General features: G+C 30.4%; 1 protein-coding gene across 3 annotated transcripts in view; it reads right to left on the bottom strand.

The window, feature by feature from the left end:
* The window catches only part of LOC125071404 (fibroblast growth factor receptor homolog 1-like), a 70,203-nt gene that overhangs the window by 26,267 nt on the left and 25,480 nt on the right, over positions 1 to 18,456 (bottom strand). For 2 of the 3 annotated variants that reach the window (XM_047681634.1, XM_047681632.1), the window contains exon 2: positions 13,357 to 13,504. In XM_047681634.1, the coding sequence (XP_047537590.1) occupies positions 13,357 to 13,459 (103 nt within the window). In that variant the 5' untranslated portion in view covers positions 13,460 to 13,504. The remainder of the gene's footprint in view (positions 1 to 13,356; positions 13,505 to 18,456) is intronic. The other variant, XM_047681633.1, reaches the window with a different exon arrangement.

Below are 18,456 nucleotides of genomic sequence, written 5' to 3'. Positions count from 1 at the left end.
CGTATAAGTCTTATTTATTAAGGTTTTTTAACAAAAAAAATTTAAATTAATTGACAGGCAAAGTTATAATAAACAACATTGATAATATTTACTCTTGCGTATACTGTTGTATAATACCTGATTTCCTGGCTAGACAACGATTGTCCTTCACTAACCTCAAAAAACAGTTACCTAGTGCAGACAGATAAAAAACCAGACAGAACGCATTTAACGTTAGTTATTATTACAATAATTTTCATTAGTCATGGTGCATACAACCAAAATTTGCAGTCATACCATAGCATTATTTCGATACGAGCCATTTGGAATCCTATTCCTTTTGATTTAAGGTTAAATTTCCAGTGTTTTCTATTTGGAAGTTTTTATAAAATACGATGTGATTATCAAATACTTTTAGTTATAACTAATACTTAATTTTTCTGCTACATTATAGTGCTGATGATTTTAAAAGAACATCCTTTATAAATTATGGATAATTAATTCTTAGAACTATCAAATAATATGATTTTTTTTTATAAAGCATCATATCGTTCCATGAACAAACTTATGAGCAATCGTTTTTATATAGGGTGCCCAGATATCTATTTCTGTGCCTCCCTTGCACCTATTTACGTTAAGTTCAAGGGCGGGTGAGGTAAATCTGAACTTATGTTTACTCAGCAGTTCACCACAGGAGTTGTAATGGCAAAACCATGGTAAACCTACAATGATTTTGGATTATAAACCTTATTGTGAACATGAAAAAGTACTAAGTGGCTTACAATTATTAGAATGTAATGAGATTAAAATTACTAAATAAAATTAGAAACGACTGTTTGAACACAAACTGAAACTGAAACTGAACAAAGAATAAGGTTTTGTGTGTATGGTGAAAACGATAAACATTATCGTTACTTATTATTTTATGAAGATTAATTCCTATGAAATAGACAATTTTAGAAATAAAGCTAATGAAATACCTATGAAAATAGATTATATGTAAAGCCGACGCCGAAGAACAAGAAAAAATAATTTGCCTTATTTAATTTTTTTTTATATATTTATTGTTAAATGTAAAACAAAATCTATTTAAAGACCGATTTTCGTAAACATTTATTATTTATCGTTGACTAGCTTGACCTACGGCTTTATTCACGCGAAATTCATAAAACTTTACCTATAGCACACAAACCGCCACACAGTCACCTCATCACTGATCAGCGGCATAAGAGTTACTTTCCCATTCATAATTTTGGTATAGGTTATCTGAGATGATCGCGATATACATTTTTCAATTCTATTCTAGGCATTCCATTATACACTTCAGGCCGAAAGTTCACATAAATAATTATTTTCTAATAATAAAACCAAGTGTTGGTTACATTTAATTGGATTCTATAAATAAATCTCTGGGCTATAAAACTTTTTAAACGCAATAAAATCGTGGTGGTCGTGTGGTGGTCTTAGTATTGTCGATAGTTTCAGTCAATATATTAACTGCATTGGTATTTTGCCTTTTTAATAATTAAAAATAATAAACATTTTTTTTAATTTTCTTGTGTCGTCTTGCATTTTAAAAAAATGATTATCATAATTAGTTTCTTAGTTTATTTTATTTATGTTCAGAATAGTTTATTATACAATAGTAGTAATATAATTTAACTAGTTTTCTTTGCTTTCGTTTTAAGGGTTGATCGCCAGGCATAAAAAGTATCGCGTTTTAGGGTTTGGTCGGCAGTGTTCGGCATAAAATATGTCTTTCCTGAGAGTTCAAACTTGCTTCATACCAAATTCTAACAAATTCGGTTCAGGCGCTTGGTCGTGTAAGAGCAACAGACAGACTGGCAGACAGACCGACAGATATATTTTAAAAGTATTGAAATCTTAAGAAGTTAATATAACTAAATTGAAACCGAAGAAAAATGTAAACATATCCTCTGTATATTGCAAGTAGCAACTCTCAATGTTTTGAGAGATCACAAATTCGGTTACAAAGCTTATTATTCCTGTAAGGCGACCCGAGTGGTAAGCTAATACATGTTGTTTGCTTTAAAAACAACCGTTCCGTATAACTTGCGAACGTTGAAAGAAACAATCTTAGTGATTTGCAAACATATTTACAACTAGCAAACGCCCACGTTTTAGTGGTTGTCGTCATGGTAAAAAATCCTATGACCTTCTTTGGGGTTGAACCTTGCTTCATACCAAATTTCATGAAGAGTTTCAAGTTGGGCTGTTGAAGCGTAACAGTGTTATTTCACATCTTTAATATTAGTAGAGATATATGTATGAATATTATTTAATCAGACGTAATGTAATGCAATGTATATTCAAATATAAAAAAAAAACGAGTACTACGTTTTTTTCAACATTGCCCATAATTAAGAAAAAAAAAACACATTTAATAAATAATATAATTAAAAAAAAAATACTGATTTCAATTTTTCTCTTCAAATTGAAATGGGACAAAAAGTGAAGTATTTAAAAAAAATCCAAATCGGTTCATAATTGACGGTTGTCTAACGAAAATAAAACAATACAACCGAATTGAAAACCCCCTTTTTTAAAGTCATCTAGTCGAAAAGTTAATAAAGTTTACTATGAAATACAAGATTATATTATGATAAAAAAGCGTCTAGATATTACCTTCTTATATTTAGGATGTATTTTATATTAAGATTAGCTGAACCTGCGGCTTTACCCGCGTGAATTTACAAACGCCATTTTACTCCGTTATGAGTAGACTTTCGTAAAATCCGTTCTTAGCAAATGTCTACCCCCTATAAGGAACCTACCTGCCAAATTTTAAATATGTAGGTGTTATAGTTTATGAGATTATATACGTAACATCTTAGCTGTCCAGATTGGTGGCGTATTGGTTGATATATCTCCAGCGCCAATGTCTATGGTTAGTGATGAACACTTACCATCATTTGTCACCAACCAACCAACGCAATTATAAATACATTATAGGTATATCAAATAACATACACATATTTTATAGTAATTAAATTACGTAAATTATAAGGAAATGTACGTATTAACGAAGAGACGTTTACATTTTCCTGTGAAAGAGAAATTTATCGAGGTGTCTGTAAGAGCTTAGGGTTCCGTGGTTATCGATGGTAGTGATTTTACCTACGATGCCCTTTATGATTAATGACAATGTACGCGGAATTTTCATTAATAAAGTTATTTAATAATATTATTCAATTTACTATGTTGTCGATTTAATATACTAAGCATTTAATCGGTTTGCAAATATATTGTCGGTCTTTGAATATTTTAAACCACACTACTTTCTTTAATTTTTTATAATAGATTTTTTTTTTATATAACAAGACATGACGATTCATTGGATTTTTAAATTTTTCATTTAAGCGAAATTGTTACTCTAACATGAATAATTACTGCCTTTAAAACAAAATTTTTAAAAAAAGCCGCAGTATGATTGATAGTGATTGATATAATTGCAAATAAAAATCGTCTATATTAATAATATTGTTGTTCATTATTATAAGCAATGAATGTCTGTATAATAAATAAATTTGTTTTAATTGACAAAAAAAATAAGCAAATATTATTTAAATAAACATTTTCATCGACTCGCGCCTGACGAATTAGCTTTTAATTCATCATGAGCAGAATCCCTTTCGCTTCATCCATATTAAACATCCGTTACTTGAATTCACAACAGCACAGGATTCCTGTTCAAGCACATGTGTTCGTGAGAAAATCGTAATAACATACACACATAGCATTTCTTTGAGAAACGCCGACGCCTCGCAAAAAGGTTCGTAAACAACGCCATTTCTAGTGGCATTCGAAATTTCTTTTGCGTATTTCTTGCCAGTGACTTGGTGTTAACTTCTCAAAATAAAGACAAACACAGATTAAAAATAACGCCGTATTTTTTTAAGAATGAATCTGTACAAGGCAAAAGAACATCTGCATGATGTATTTAGAAATGTCAAAATAATTTTTCGTACTAATTAAAAAGCATGACGTAGTGGTCATGTCAAGCAGTATTTAGATCAAAATTATTAATATTTATCAATGTGTACATTGTCTAGCTGTGTCTAATTAGACAAAAACATCGGTAATCCTAAATAATTAACATATATGTAATATCAATGTCAACAAATACATTTACCTTATAATAGATTCGTCATTTTGTTATTCGGAACTATTGTGAAATGTTATTATAATTTCAATTGAAGTAAATATATACTATATTAATTTAGTATATATATACTTACAAATCATTGATATGCAAACGACGCGACACACATCGGAACATATTTAAAATAAAGTTAATCAACAATTAGTCAGTGTCGAGTAATTGGGATGATATACCACAAATACTCTAAAATAAGATGAAGAAGTGAACTCAATAAATCGAGGCTGATGCACGCACCGACCTAATAAGACAAATTGTACGCAAAGTGACGTCCCCTGCTGGAAGTTCTGCAAAATAAACAAAAGTCCATCGACATCTGGTCACCTGACCAAAAATACACGAAGATATGGTGGAATATGATTCCTAGAATAGCATCAGACTGTAAAATGAACGCGGAGACACCATGTGCCTTCAAAAACTTGCAGCGATACATACATCTGCAGTTGATACATTCACATATCTCGAATATGAACTCTAATACGTTGCACATAAGGTTTTGAATGGGATAAGAGTCGTTGTTTTTCCAAAACCTTGTAAATATGGACAAGTGAATAATTTGTCATTTGCTTTGGGTGGCGTTGACGTTGCGTTTCGCCCTGTTGCTAATGGCCCTTTAGGCAGAATCACATTTTAAACCAAAATGGAAAAAGTCTGAGAAATTTCTAAGGATTGATATTAACATCGTTCGGTAGATTTGATACAGTGATTAGATATTTTGAAATTAATTCGTTCGCTTCATATGTAGCAGATATCATTCAGATCTTGCCATTAGTTTCCATTAGATCTTTGGGCATCTGTTTCCAAAACCTTTACAACTGCTATAATATTTATTCGTATACTCATACTTTCCAACACTTACATATCCACAAAATTGCCAGAGTCTGCTTATTGACCCCATTCATACCTGACAGGTTATTACTGTAAGGAATATTGATCATCATCATTACAGATGAATAATGAAGACTTAACAATACACAGATAATAAAACAAGGTCGTGTAGACGGACAAGAAAAGAATCTCTCCATAAAGTAAGTCGGGCAACGTGATTATATGTATGGAAATACTAGTTTCCCTAGCGATCACAAATATAGATCGGCGAGCCAATGAACTGCGGCTCATATCATGCTAGCAAATATTTAGAGAAGGCAGCTGCGTGCGCGTCAGACTAGATGTACATCAATTGTGGATATATATAATAAAACTTAATCAGTTACTCATGGCAAAAACCGTTGTATTAATTAAATGATAAGTTAAAAAGGGCCTCTGAACAATTGTTTTTAGCGATAGAGCTTAACACTTCAGGTCAGATAATAAGTGGCAGACGAGCAAATGAAACATCTTACGGTATTATGGTGAATGGTCACCTGTTGCAAAAGACATCGGCAATGCGACAACTAACGCTTATAACATCATTCCCCTCCAAGCATGGATCTATAACATCAATTCTGTTGTACCTGTACTAATAACATTTTCTTAATATGCACAATAATACAATATACGACAGAGTACAACAATTGATGAATTGATGGTATCAGGGTTTGCACAATAAACTTTCACGAGTAAAAATATGATAAATAAGTAGAATAAAGAGCCTTTGTTTATATTTCAAATGTTATATATTAATAGCGTAAGCCGATTTTTGACTCAGAGTTTATGGGGCGATAGTTGCATATAAAAAGTCGGTTATGGTCTCATTTTGAAGAGCTTCAGCCGTAGATGTGCAGAAAACTAAAGAGTATTTTGATGAAATTTTACTAAAATTTTGTTGTTGTTTTTTTTTTAAAGTTACTGGCCGACTAGAGATCGGCGTTAAGGATGTATAAGAAAAAAATTAAAAACGTAAATAAAATTAAAGTAAATGTCTCGACAAACTCCAATTCTAACTGAACTGATGTATACTATTTGATATTAAAAATTTCATTTAAAAGAGGTTTTATCATTTTGGCGCCAAATGTAGATGAGTGACTCGCAGTTTTAAATGAAATGAAATAAAAACCAAACCTGTCATAGGTTTCAAAATACCTAAAAAATATTTTAAATAAATTTCACGGGAGACCCACTAGTGTTAAATAAAAGTAGAACTGGCGAAAGCTACTAATAAAATATTCTTAAAAACATAAAAGTATTAGATTTATTGAATAAAACGAATTTTGTTTTTTTGTACTCTACCGTGTGCAATTGCATTAATTTAAATGAAATTGCTGTTCAGTAAATTCAAACTCAATTTATCAGCAATGCCGAGGTGTTGATGCGTTAAATAATAACATCGTTGACTTGAAATGTGTTTCCACTAGTAAGTTAATGAAGTTCTGAAAGGAAATTATGATAGGAATGCGTGCTATTCGCCGTACAGAACGATTCGTTGACAGCTGGTTGTAACAGCTGCTATTAAATATGATGGAACATTGCAGAATATAAGTCTATTACCTAACGTCAGCCGTTCGAGATCATTTTTTTCTTCAAATACTCTGCCCCTAGATTTACTTTTTGTTAAGTTTAAATTTAAATGAACATGTTCCAAGCACGGGACAAAGTTTTTTTATTATAAATGTATTTTTATTTCGTTAATTGTAAATAATTTGGTCTTTTGCAGAAATTAAATAAATAATGGAACACATATTGACAAAATTCTGAGTCCGTAAATTAAACTCTTAATGAAGTTCATCGTTGATTGTCCGTGATGACAAATGTTAGGAATCTTTCTATTTTCACTAATTCCATTTTCAAAGTTTGATAGAACTGTCGAATCATCTGAACAGAGCCAAGATATCTTGTATATGGTAACACTGATGGAAAACCCGTTGTATTAAGAATTTGTATAATGGTTATAAATAATCGTAGTAATTGCATTTCCTCGTAAGGAACACATTTAAGTGAATTAACGAATTTATCAGTTATTACTGTCATTTATGTAAAGTAACATGTTTTCTATTAACCATTAGACATCAGGGTGGTTCTCAATGGGTAAATCAATTACAAAACGCCATAACTTTCACAAACCAGCCATATTGACTAATGGTGCATTTAATCCTGACTTACGCGTAGGTATTTGAATAACTTACATGCATTTAAAAATGATCTTAATGTTTATTACGAAAAGGATTATTTTTCATTAAATATTTACTTGTGATAAGAAAATGATTATAATTTATGGCTTACACCAGCACATAAAAGAATTCAAGCGCATTGGAATAAAATAAATAGTCTTATTAAAACAGTACTATTAGTTGTGAATTTGTCAGAGATTTATTATCTGTTACTTGTAATATTTCTATAATCTTTGTTTTTATTTTATTTCTCTTTAAGTTATATTTTTGTTACTTAATTGTATCGTTTTAGTCTAGTCGTTCATCGCCTTAGAATTGATTAATTCAAAGAGTCATATCGTAAAGGTACTGTAAGCTGTGTAAATAACCTCTATTGAGGTCAACAGAGGATCTAATTATGAAACATTTGAATTACATAATTTTCTAAAAAATATATTCCTAAATATCTATTGCCAGAAGCTCGGTAAGACCACACACACTTTTTTTTGAATGAAAAGAATGAAAAAGACAAAACCTCCAGCTGAAGGCGAACCCCAACTTTCGGTACCACGGTTTCGGACCATCTCATCCTACATATTGGACTATTATTAGAAGACGTATAAAGGATTCTCATATACGGACAAAAACCCCTTCAACCACTCATATTATATATGTACATATATGACAAAATGTATCATCTTTAGCGACTTATTCTGGAATCCATGACAGATATATTTTTACTTATTGTTGAACGCCGCAGCTGCTCGCTCTTCATCTAAATCTTAAATTTAATGGACCTGTTTAGGAGGTGATATTATTTTATTGCCAGATGACTATTTAAATCTTTGTTATGAACTTTACGGACTTCTGTTGGTCTGAGACTTCTGAATAAAAAAATACCGAAAAATATTTGAAAATCATTATAGCCGTGTAGCTTCACCAAACTAGAATACAGCAATCAAAATTTAACGTTCGTTTTTTATAACGATTTGAAAGGCGGTAAAGTATGACTTCCGGTTAGGCGGAGAGAGGTCATACGCAAAATCGCCGAAGTTGAAGATTGGTTTTAGGCCTTAAGTTAGACATATGCCTTAAACAATGAATACAGGCTGAGGCTGGTGGAAAATTACAAAAGCATAAGCATTATCAAAGAGAAGAAACGCTTAATTTTTTCCCAATCCATTTCAGTAGTTTACACAAGTTGCTGATCCCAAGTAAATGAATGCAGGGGAAAAACATCTAAAAAATTTGCCAAAGATAGTCAATTTTATGGATAAAAACGTCATAATTACACAAATCATTTAAAATATAGTTGTGAGATACTAGTATATTATATTACAAAATATTCAAGCAAATGTTAACTTCAGAATGATTGTCTCGTCTGAAAAGATAGATCATGTAAATGAAACAAATAATGCTTTTTATATTAAAACCTAAAGACGCATTATTTCAATAGAAAGTGGATCAGTATAATATTAGTAGAACTTTTAAGACATAATAAAAATAAACAGAAATACAAAGTATGCAACTTATTATGACTCTTCTCTGAAGATTAGTAAAATATAAGCCCAAAGTTTTAATATATTTATATAAAAAATAAATATATAACACCTGAAATAACTTTAAAACAACAAGAGAGATTGAAGCAGGGAACGAAAGCCGAAGGATATTTATTTGTATGTGGTAACGTTACGAAACTAAGACCATTCCTGAGCTGCCAGTCTATTTTCTTACAGTTGTAAACTTTTTATTGTATAACTCTTAGATGGGGAACAGCGAATTACTATTTATTTTCACACCAACTATAAATTTTTTACGACTTTTTAAGCGTCATCTTCACTTCTGCACCCTATCTTTGCTTTCGTTGGTGGTTTTATTTTCTTTGGACTTAGTAAATTTTTATAGTTGTCAAACGCGTTATGTACTATTAATTCCGTTTAATGGCGTGTTTCTCGGAAAACAATTGACTGCGGTAGACTAATCGAGTGCTAAGGATAAGTGCTGTAAAATTTGACTTTAACTAACAAGGAGCTGAAAAATTTATTCGGACATAAAACATAATGATCTTGTGACTACTTCTATACCAAACTAACGACTATAAGTGGTTCTTTGAAATCTTGCTATTTATAATATAATTTTGTAGTATGTCGGTATTATTGTGATCGCCTGTAAAAATCCCGTGCTAAGAACTCCTCTGTTTGCGTAGTATTGGAACTTATTCCACTACATTGATGCAATGGGAGTTTATGGATACACATATGAAATATTTCCATCGGAATCGGCTTACCCAAAATGTGATCCTTTACCGCTGGCCACGAAATGAACAAAGCAGAAAATAAACACATAAAAAATCCAGTGGTGCTTCCGCAAATTAAAACCGCAATTAACGGTTAAGATTTAGTTGTTCTAGTAACTGACTTCAATATATAATAAGAGGTTAACTCTTATAGTTGTAGTAGCTTAAATTAAAACAAAAGTAAATCAATTTGAAATAATGAAGAAGTTAGAAAGAGACGTTAGGATTGCATCGAGCATTAGAACGTATTGAATATAAATGGAGACAGCGCATCGACGGAAGTCGGCGTTCTTTACCTGAACTCAGTACTGACGGACATGCATCCTATGCGAATCCGTCATATCTCGAATCAGCACGTAGAATGCATTCGCAATATTCCACATGCTGGGAAACTCGTGAGCATCGAGTCGTGACCGTTCACGTCCTTACGCAGCCTTGGAAAATCCTATTTGTATTCGAATATTGTTGCTATCTCGAACCCGCACAATAGCTGGATTAACATTATTTTTAATGTTTAATAAATAATCTATTAATTCGCCAGCATTGTGTGCTCGGTTAAATTTATTAGCTAAGTATCGCTACTTTACGTTTTCCTGTAAAATATTGTCATAGTCACTTCACAGTGCACTTTTAAGTTTGATAATTGTAGTAGAATATCTATTATATAGTAATACATAATGCAAACGCATATTTATGCTTTTTGTCATAATATATAATCCTTAATTCTATATTTAAAGATAACTTATCTCGTGTGCAACAATTTTTGTCGCAAAAACTTTTATTTAATTTTAGCTGTAAATCTTTCTTATCCAAATTTTATGATGTTTGTTTAGGACGATATTGGAGTAAACAATGTTGACGCAGAATGCCATCAATGTAAATATTTACCGACATTCAGATAAAGAGAGTATTTGTTGAGCAATCGTAAAGCGATAGTCTCTATCATAAAATCGAAAATAAATTTCATCTGTATTTACTGTTTCGCGATTGAAGCAGTTTCTTACGCATATGTTTTAATCTGTACCGTCGCAGCAATAATGACTTTTATTATAAAAACATACCACAGTCGATTTATTATCATTAATTATTGCTACTTTGGACAATATATCTAATATTTAAAAAAAAAAATAACCTGTATGAAAATATTATCAATTATTATTCCTTGTTAGATTTTCAAAAATCGAAATGATTCTTCAATTTAAGTATCTGATAATCTTTCCTGTCATTTAAAGTTTTTTTCGTTTACATTTTTGAAAAAATAAAATAAATTCAAGATTAAACAAAGAACCAAAGACGACGAAAAAAAAAACTCTCGCGGGATATCAACAAATATGTAAGCTTTATTTCCTGTCTGCAAATCATATGTAAATCTAACAAACAAAGAGTCAGTCTTCCTTCCTATCACCAGAGATGTCTCGAGGGACGGTAATTAATCCTCATATATTATAAAATAACATAATGCGTCTATTGTTTTCAAATGCGAAAGAACTTTCCACATATCTCGAAATTAGTCATAGAATTTTAAATATGGAAAAATATTTCTTATTAAACGAAATTAGCATAACCGTACCCGATTGGTCTGACTCAAATTAATTGTTGAATACAACGTTCTAACTATTTAACCAATCACAGAAGACCTCCCACCCCCGTTACATCAATTCAGATGTAATCAAGTATTTCTAGACGCGAGTCGATGCAAAGGGCTTTGTAAAATGGTCATTATCGTAATTGTCTATGCATCCGGCTGCTTAATGAATACCAAATGAGAGGGTTGAACATTTGGGAAGCAATCGATTTGTGCCCGTGAAGTAATAACGTGTTCCGCTGGGACTTTTACGCGGCTATTTATTTAATTGTTTTGTTTATAACATAATATTTGTACCAATAAGATCACAGGACATGATTATACTAAAATTCCACGCGTCATGATTTATAACAGACGGCATTTTGTTTTTTTTTTCTTTTAAATATAATATGACATATCCCTTACGTTGTTAAAGGCGCACAATGTATGTTAATATAAATAAAGTTTTTTTTAAGTGATAACTTGTAATTATAATTTATATCGTTTTCAGAAACTCCGAGGTTTTTGCCCAAAAATTGGATTTGATTTAATACAAGTGTTTCCACACTTAAAAAAGGAGTTTCAACCTTAATTTTATGTATAATTTTTGAAATTAAATAAAGTTTTTATTATTATTATTGTATTGAGGTAAACGCTACATATCCATATAATTTAGAAACCAAGGTGTACAATAAAATACATTACAATAGTATTTTTTGTCAAGTAACAAAAAATGACTGTCTGTCATCTTATCATATCTGGTTTGAAAGGGAATTAAAAAAAAAAAACAAAAATTTAAATTTTAAAAATAACAAATCCTTATCGATTGAACGAAAGAAAAATATGGATTAATACTCCGAAGAAACAGAATAAAAAAATATATTCATCATATAGGATTCGTCAGATTTCATTGTTTGTGTCAATGTTTATGTCGATTTTTCAAGAATGTTCTCGATTTTTACTATTAATAGATGAATAGCGTATATTACAATTAGTTTAACGAGTTATGGACGATTTGTGCCTCATTTTTTTTCTTGGAAATGCTCAAACAGCAAAGAATAAACATACCTTAGTAAAATTCACTCATTTGAAATTATAATATCATAATAATTTAAAAGTGTTTCTTATATTATTCAGTGTACAAAATATTCGTAATTTGCATTTCCGAAGGAAATTATTCTTTCGAAATACAATCGTGTCGTAATTGTTTAAGCAGAAACACAAATATGGTGATACGCACAATTCGCAATGAATAGTAATCTTGGCCCTTTCCATCACCAAAAATATCGATGCGAAATATTTCGACATCTTGTATTTATATGCGAAACCCATTCGAAATTTAAAATTCTCGACGTGACTTCGAAGATTTTTGTTAATATATCACGGATGGATGTTTGAAGAATATCTAATATCGTATTTCCAATTTATAAAGTCAATAAAAATTCAGCCAGTGTCCGTTTTAGCCCATTGTTGGATTTAGATTTTAAAATCGCAATGGCTCTATGAAATTAAGCGATTCTGCCAAAGTATGATTTATTGTTTCCTTACGAAAAAAAAAACTTATTTATATTACTTCCGGCGTGTTATTTTCGATTCATTAATATCATGTGAGTGATCATTTTGACGTCCATTGTTGTTAAACGGTCATTTTGAGTACGTATTTTTTGTTCATAAAAAACCTCAATTCAATAACATTAATTGTATATATTTTTTAATCTTTCGAAATAAAAAGTTAGATATGTAATTTTCATATCATAATTATTTATCGAAATATATACAAGTTCTATATACTTTGATTATTTAAATTTTAAAAGGTAGAAAAATCATCTGATGGTTAGTGGTTTGTCTAAAGACGAAAGAGCTATTTTTTTTAATGCTTAACTAACTATTCTGGTATTTTGTGAAGTTGTTATTGGAAGTTTGGCAATTCATAATTCATTTTAATTTTTGTTACAACTATGATTAACTGAAGTTAACTTAGATTAGATAATATATTACTAAATAATAATTATTTGTACATATTTAAAAATGTACCAATAAATAATTATTATAAGCTGACTGATATGGAGCAATTTGATAGAAAACGTATATCAAAGGTTTGTCTGTTTACTCCAGCAATTGGAATAGATTATTTATTTAAAAAGAAAACATGTTTATTTATTTAACGCATTCCATTCCATGATAATCCATCCATTTAATTGCGATGGAAATTTTATAAGTAATCTATTAAATTAATTTATTTATTTATTATAAAATTATGGACGTTCGGCATATTTATATAATTTAAGTTAACAAATGTTTATTGACTTACCTAAAACGATGTCTCTGGCTGAAACGACGCATGCCAAAGCCACGATAACAAACGTGACAGCGATTGGCATTTCGCGCCAAAACGCAATGGCCGCTCGCGTCATGTTTCACGGTGGACTTCAACTTGTCTTATTAGGATCCATTAGCTTCTGGAACAATGGAATTGAGTATAAAGTTTAATTATTTTCTTCGTTTGTTATTTAAATGGCCAGTCGCTGTCTTTTGAAAGGCATTTGTTTATAAATAAATTCGTTTAAATAACATCGAGGTCATTTTGGTGCAGTATAATATGATTTTTTAACTGCAAATAGGAATAAAAATATATTTATATTTTTTATTGCTACAGTTTTTTGTGCATACGAATAGTAAAATAAAATTAATAATGACATGATACAATAATTTTTAGTTACCTTATTATGTCGATTATTTTCAGTAAGCCATTAAACTAATATACATAATATGTTACTTGATGAAATATTAATTAAATTTAAAAAAGGAACATCAAAAAAAGTTATTATTATATAGTAGTAAAAACTAGTTCAAGAAAACGTTATTTAGAACAGAAATACTGAAAATTTAACACAGATCCTATTTGTTCGAATGATATATTAGTTTGCTTGGAACATCTGTAACTTTTCCAAAAATAGATCTACTTACAAACATTGGCTATTAAATTCAATACGTAATGCGCTGTAGCCTGATATACAGGGTGCGTGAAAACTAATAAATGTCAAAACGCATTGCCTTTACTGCCCGCCCTATATATACGTTAGACATTGTTTAATATCCACAGCTACGTTTAAAGCTCAACCTCCGCTGGAAATTTTGAAATACCGATAGTAAAGCAACTCTACCGACTTGGCAAGACATACTAGTCATAGGTAAAAAATATAGCAAAACATCGCGTTAATTCACGTTAAATAGCGAGAGGACAATAATTCTCATTTTATATTCTTCCGCAAGGAATAAAAAACGATTTTAAAAACGGAGGCGAATTTATTTCAGTCGAATCGAATCGAGCAACAAAAGTGACATTTAATTTAAGATCTTTTTCCGTTTTAATTAAGACACAAAATCGTAGCGTCATTAACTGGGACAGATTTAAAGGTTCACTTTACACCGAAACTTTTAATGCATTTTCTGCATTCAAGTTACATTGGATATAATTTTATCCGGTCGCTCCAACGCCTGGCCGCGGGTTCATTGGCATGGTATAAAATTAAACATTAAATAAACAGTTATATAAAAATGTGTAGTTTTTATTCAACGCCCGGACAATTAGTAGGGTTGAATATATATATTTGATACCTTAATAGATTCTACAAGATTTATAATGTTCTTCTCATAATTCATAAATGTTTTGTCTATCTTAACAAAAAAAAGTAAGCTCTATAAATACACAACTATTTTAACTATAGTCGTACTGTTCCTATTTTCTCATTGGGTTCTTAAACTTGATAATAAATTGAAAAACGAAAGACTTGGTATTAAATTAGGCACAGAATGATTAATTAATTCAACCGGTCATTCCAATTTGCAATTGTCCTTTAATTGTATTTAAAACTTCCTGAAAACCAATACCAAATTAAAACGAGCACAAAAAGTCGTTGACACATAATTTAGTGTTGCCAGTGCATTTAATCAAACGTTTACGATGTTTCATAAACATAAATAGATACTCATAAATATATACAAGGTGCGTTAGAAAAAAAGTTTTTAACGTCTTAGCTCTGTTTAATGTTACTTTTCATTAGACCGTATAACACGTGCCTTGGTTTCATATATCATAGCGTTGAAGGGTTAACCTGGTATATTTAAAAGTGGATACATCAAGTTGAGGGTTGGATTACGTTTTTATTGTTATGTTCCCTCGATTCGAAAATAGAACTTTCAACGATCTTTTATTTGATTTATTTTTCAACGTGTTTTATAATCTGTGGTAAAAATAAATGACGTGAAATTAATTAGTATGAGGGCGGCGGTTTATTTTAATTTTATATAAATTTCGAATTTCGTGATCCAACTCAAGTTTCAACACCATATTAGACACCAGTTAGTCAAGTTTCTATGTACCAATGAAGTATAAAAAAAACTGCTCTAATCCGATTTAAAAAAGTAACTTCTGAATTTAGCTGCGTATTATAAAACAGATTTTATAATAATAATAGTTATATATACGCTGATTGTTAAATTCTGTCAAATAAATAATTTCTAGAGGTTTAATACTTATAATGTAATAAGTGTTATCATATAAATGCTTTTGTCCTGATTGACAATAATTGCTTACGTCACACATTTTAGTAAGCGTGAACATGGTGGGCAAATTTTCTCGTTCTTTTTTTAAAAAAAAGATATGTTTTTTTTATTTATGGACGTAGTAATGTGTCTTGTGAGTTTGTTTCTTTTTTTTAAGTACATATTTATATACGATCGGTCTTTAAATTATTGTTATTCAAATCTCGAAAATAATAAATCGTATGTATATTAACATCGAGTGTGAACTCAAGATAAATGAAAGGAAAAAAATGTATGCACAAGACAGACATTGACGTAGATAAAATAAACAATTACATAACAGTCGCCGACACCAGATGGCGCGTGCGGCGGTTTTTTACATGAATATTAGTAAACAATATTTTTTTATTTGACTACAGAGTGTTGTGTTTAATAAAGTACTGTAAAATATTTAGTCTCTTATATGTGCGATGTTTTTTATATATAATTGAACTTTTTTTTAAATTCAATGTTATCTGATTATTATTTTTTAAACTTGGAACCTCATAATCTGCAGCCGCACAAGCTAGTGTTTGTAACGGATTATATCGTCCAAATCGCTTTCGTCCGCGGCAACCAACCGCAGCTGAGACAAGCCAACTTCACAGGAGATATTATAGAGTACCTACAAGTTTGCATAAACACAAGTACCCTCTTTATTCTGTCACTCTCATACGCTGATCAGCAATTGTCACACGACGCAGAGTTCAAGCGCAGGGCTTTATGTGCTTTCCGAGGCACAGGAATATAAATACAGCCAATATCCAAACTCCAAAGTTTGTTTTATACTGGTCAGACTGACCCAACGTTCTGACAACCAATCTAATCTGGCTTAAAAAACATTATCAAGCTAAAATCTTTTTAAATGAACCTCTTTTAAAATCAATTATGCGTTCTTATTATTTTTTTTCAATTCAAATATATAACTGAATTATATATTACAAAATTATGATGCACTTAAATAGTTTCGTATACAAATCACGTTTAGTAAACCGCAATGTTTTTACAATTACCGCCACTGAATTACGTCTGTCAATAACATCGACCGCAAATGTAAATCCGTACTGACATATGTGGTATGATATCAAATTCGGGACTAGATTATATATTATTAGTTTGTCATATTATATATAATAATGAATGATAATTTGAATTATCAAATCGTTCCTGAGATTTAGATATTTTTTTTTTTATAAATAAGCAAAAACTTTAATGTCAATACTCATTTAGTTGAAAAATTAAATAAAAAATCTCAAGGAATCTGAACGTTTGAGGAAAGAAAAATAAATGTTGCCAGATAAATATTTCTTACAAGAAAATATTATATTTTTAAAACAATATATTTTATTGTCTCAATATCTGTTCAATTCACATTCGCCGTTTTCAAAGTCCATTGTAGCGAATTCGTTTCAAATTCTACAACATCCTGTGTAAGGAAACGCACGTGTTCGTAAACTTCCTGTCTCCTACAGATGGAAAGTTCACACACCTGTAACCTTAATTGTTATAGCCATAAAGACTACATTACTATATCAAAAAGAACGTCATGTTTGGATGATGCACACGAAAGAGCTTCTTATCGTTTTGATTTAAAAGCGAAACTCCTATGAAATTGATTCTAAGCGCCGTACGCACTACCGGTGAACGACAAGGAAAGCGTAGATCCCTAAAGCTTTGAACACAGGACTGTATAAATTACTGATTTTTACCAACAAATGAGGACAACATACATGATTAGTTAATTATATTTTTTTCTTAAGGCGATTAAATTTTTTTTTAATTAAATTAATTTCTAAGGCATATATTATATTTACGAGAAAAACTTTTTTATTATTTATGTATCCTTTGTTTTATTTTTCATTACATAATTTCGCTCTTAATATACTTATTTGTAGTTCTAATTTTATTATAATTATTATTTCATTCTTTAAAATGTTACATAATAACATATATAAATAACAAAGATGTAAAGGTAATCCTGACCGATAAAATTATTCATATTCTAAATTTAGATAATATTACGAATTTCCAACTATATAATACATTTAAGACTATAAAAAATCGGCAAAATACAAAGTCTATAAAAATAACATAAAGTATAAGAAATCCACTAAAATATATACAAAAAAACATCTCAATATAAAGAAATTTTCAATCTACATTCTTAGTAATTTATCGTTCATTGTTTATCTGTGCACATCACAGATAAATAACAAATGAAACATGTGCATGCATTATCACAACACGTAACTTTAAGCCCACGCTCGCGAACAATAAAGCATCTATAACAGACACAGAGACAGATTGATTTATTTTATTATACTCGACTTTTTAAAGGGTTACTTGTTATGGAGTATTGAGAGCCAGATATTGTCTTGAGTACGTTTATCGAGTGGTATTGAAGCACATTGCTACTTACGTTACATATATAATCTGAGAAGTTGATAGTTATATTTACGTCAAACATACACCGAAGTAAAAAAGTATTATTTATTCAACTATTTTAACTTCAAATCGTCGATTATACGAGACTAATTATAGATTATGAAAAATTTATATGATTGTAGCAATTATAGTCTATTTCAACCACAGGAGGACAGATGATAAATACCATTTAACATCGGATTACGACATCATTGTACGAGACTTTAAGTAGGTATGTTATTCTTTCAGCATTTATGTAAACGGGGCGAAACTTTAGAAGTAAATTAAAGTGGATATAAGTGAAATAAAGATATATTGATCAATAAGCTGAGCCGAGATGGCCCAGTTGTTAGAACGCGTGCATCTTAACCGATGATTTCGGCAAACCCAGGCAGGCACCACT

The sequence above is a fragment of the Vanessa atalanta genome, chromosome 19 (assembly GCF_905147765.1).
Source record: "Vanessa atalanta chromosome 19, ilVanAtal1.2, whole genome shotgun sequence".
Taxonomy (NCBI): domain Eukaryota; kingdom Metazoa; phylum Arthropoda; class Insecta; order Lepidoptera; family Nymphalidae; genus Vanessa; species Vanessa atalanta.
The sequence above is the reverse complement of the archived record's forward strand: the minus strand, read 5'-3'. Positions and strand labels throughout refer to the sequence as shown.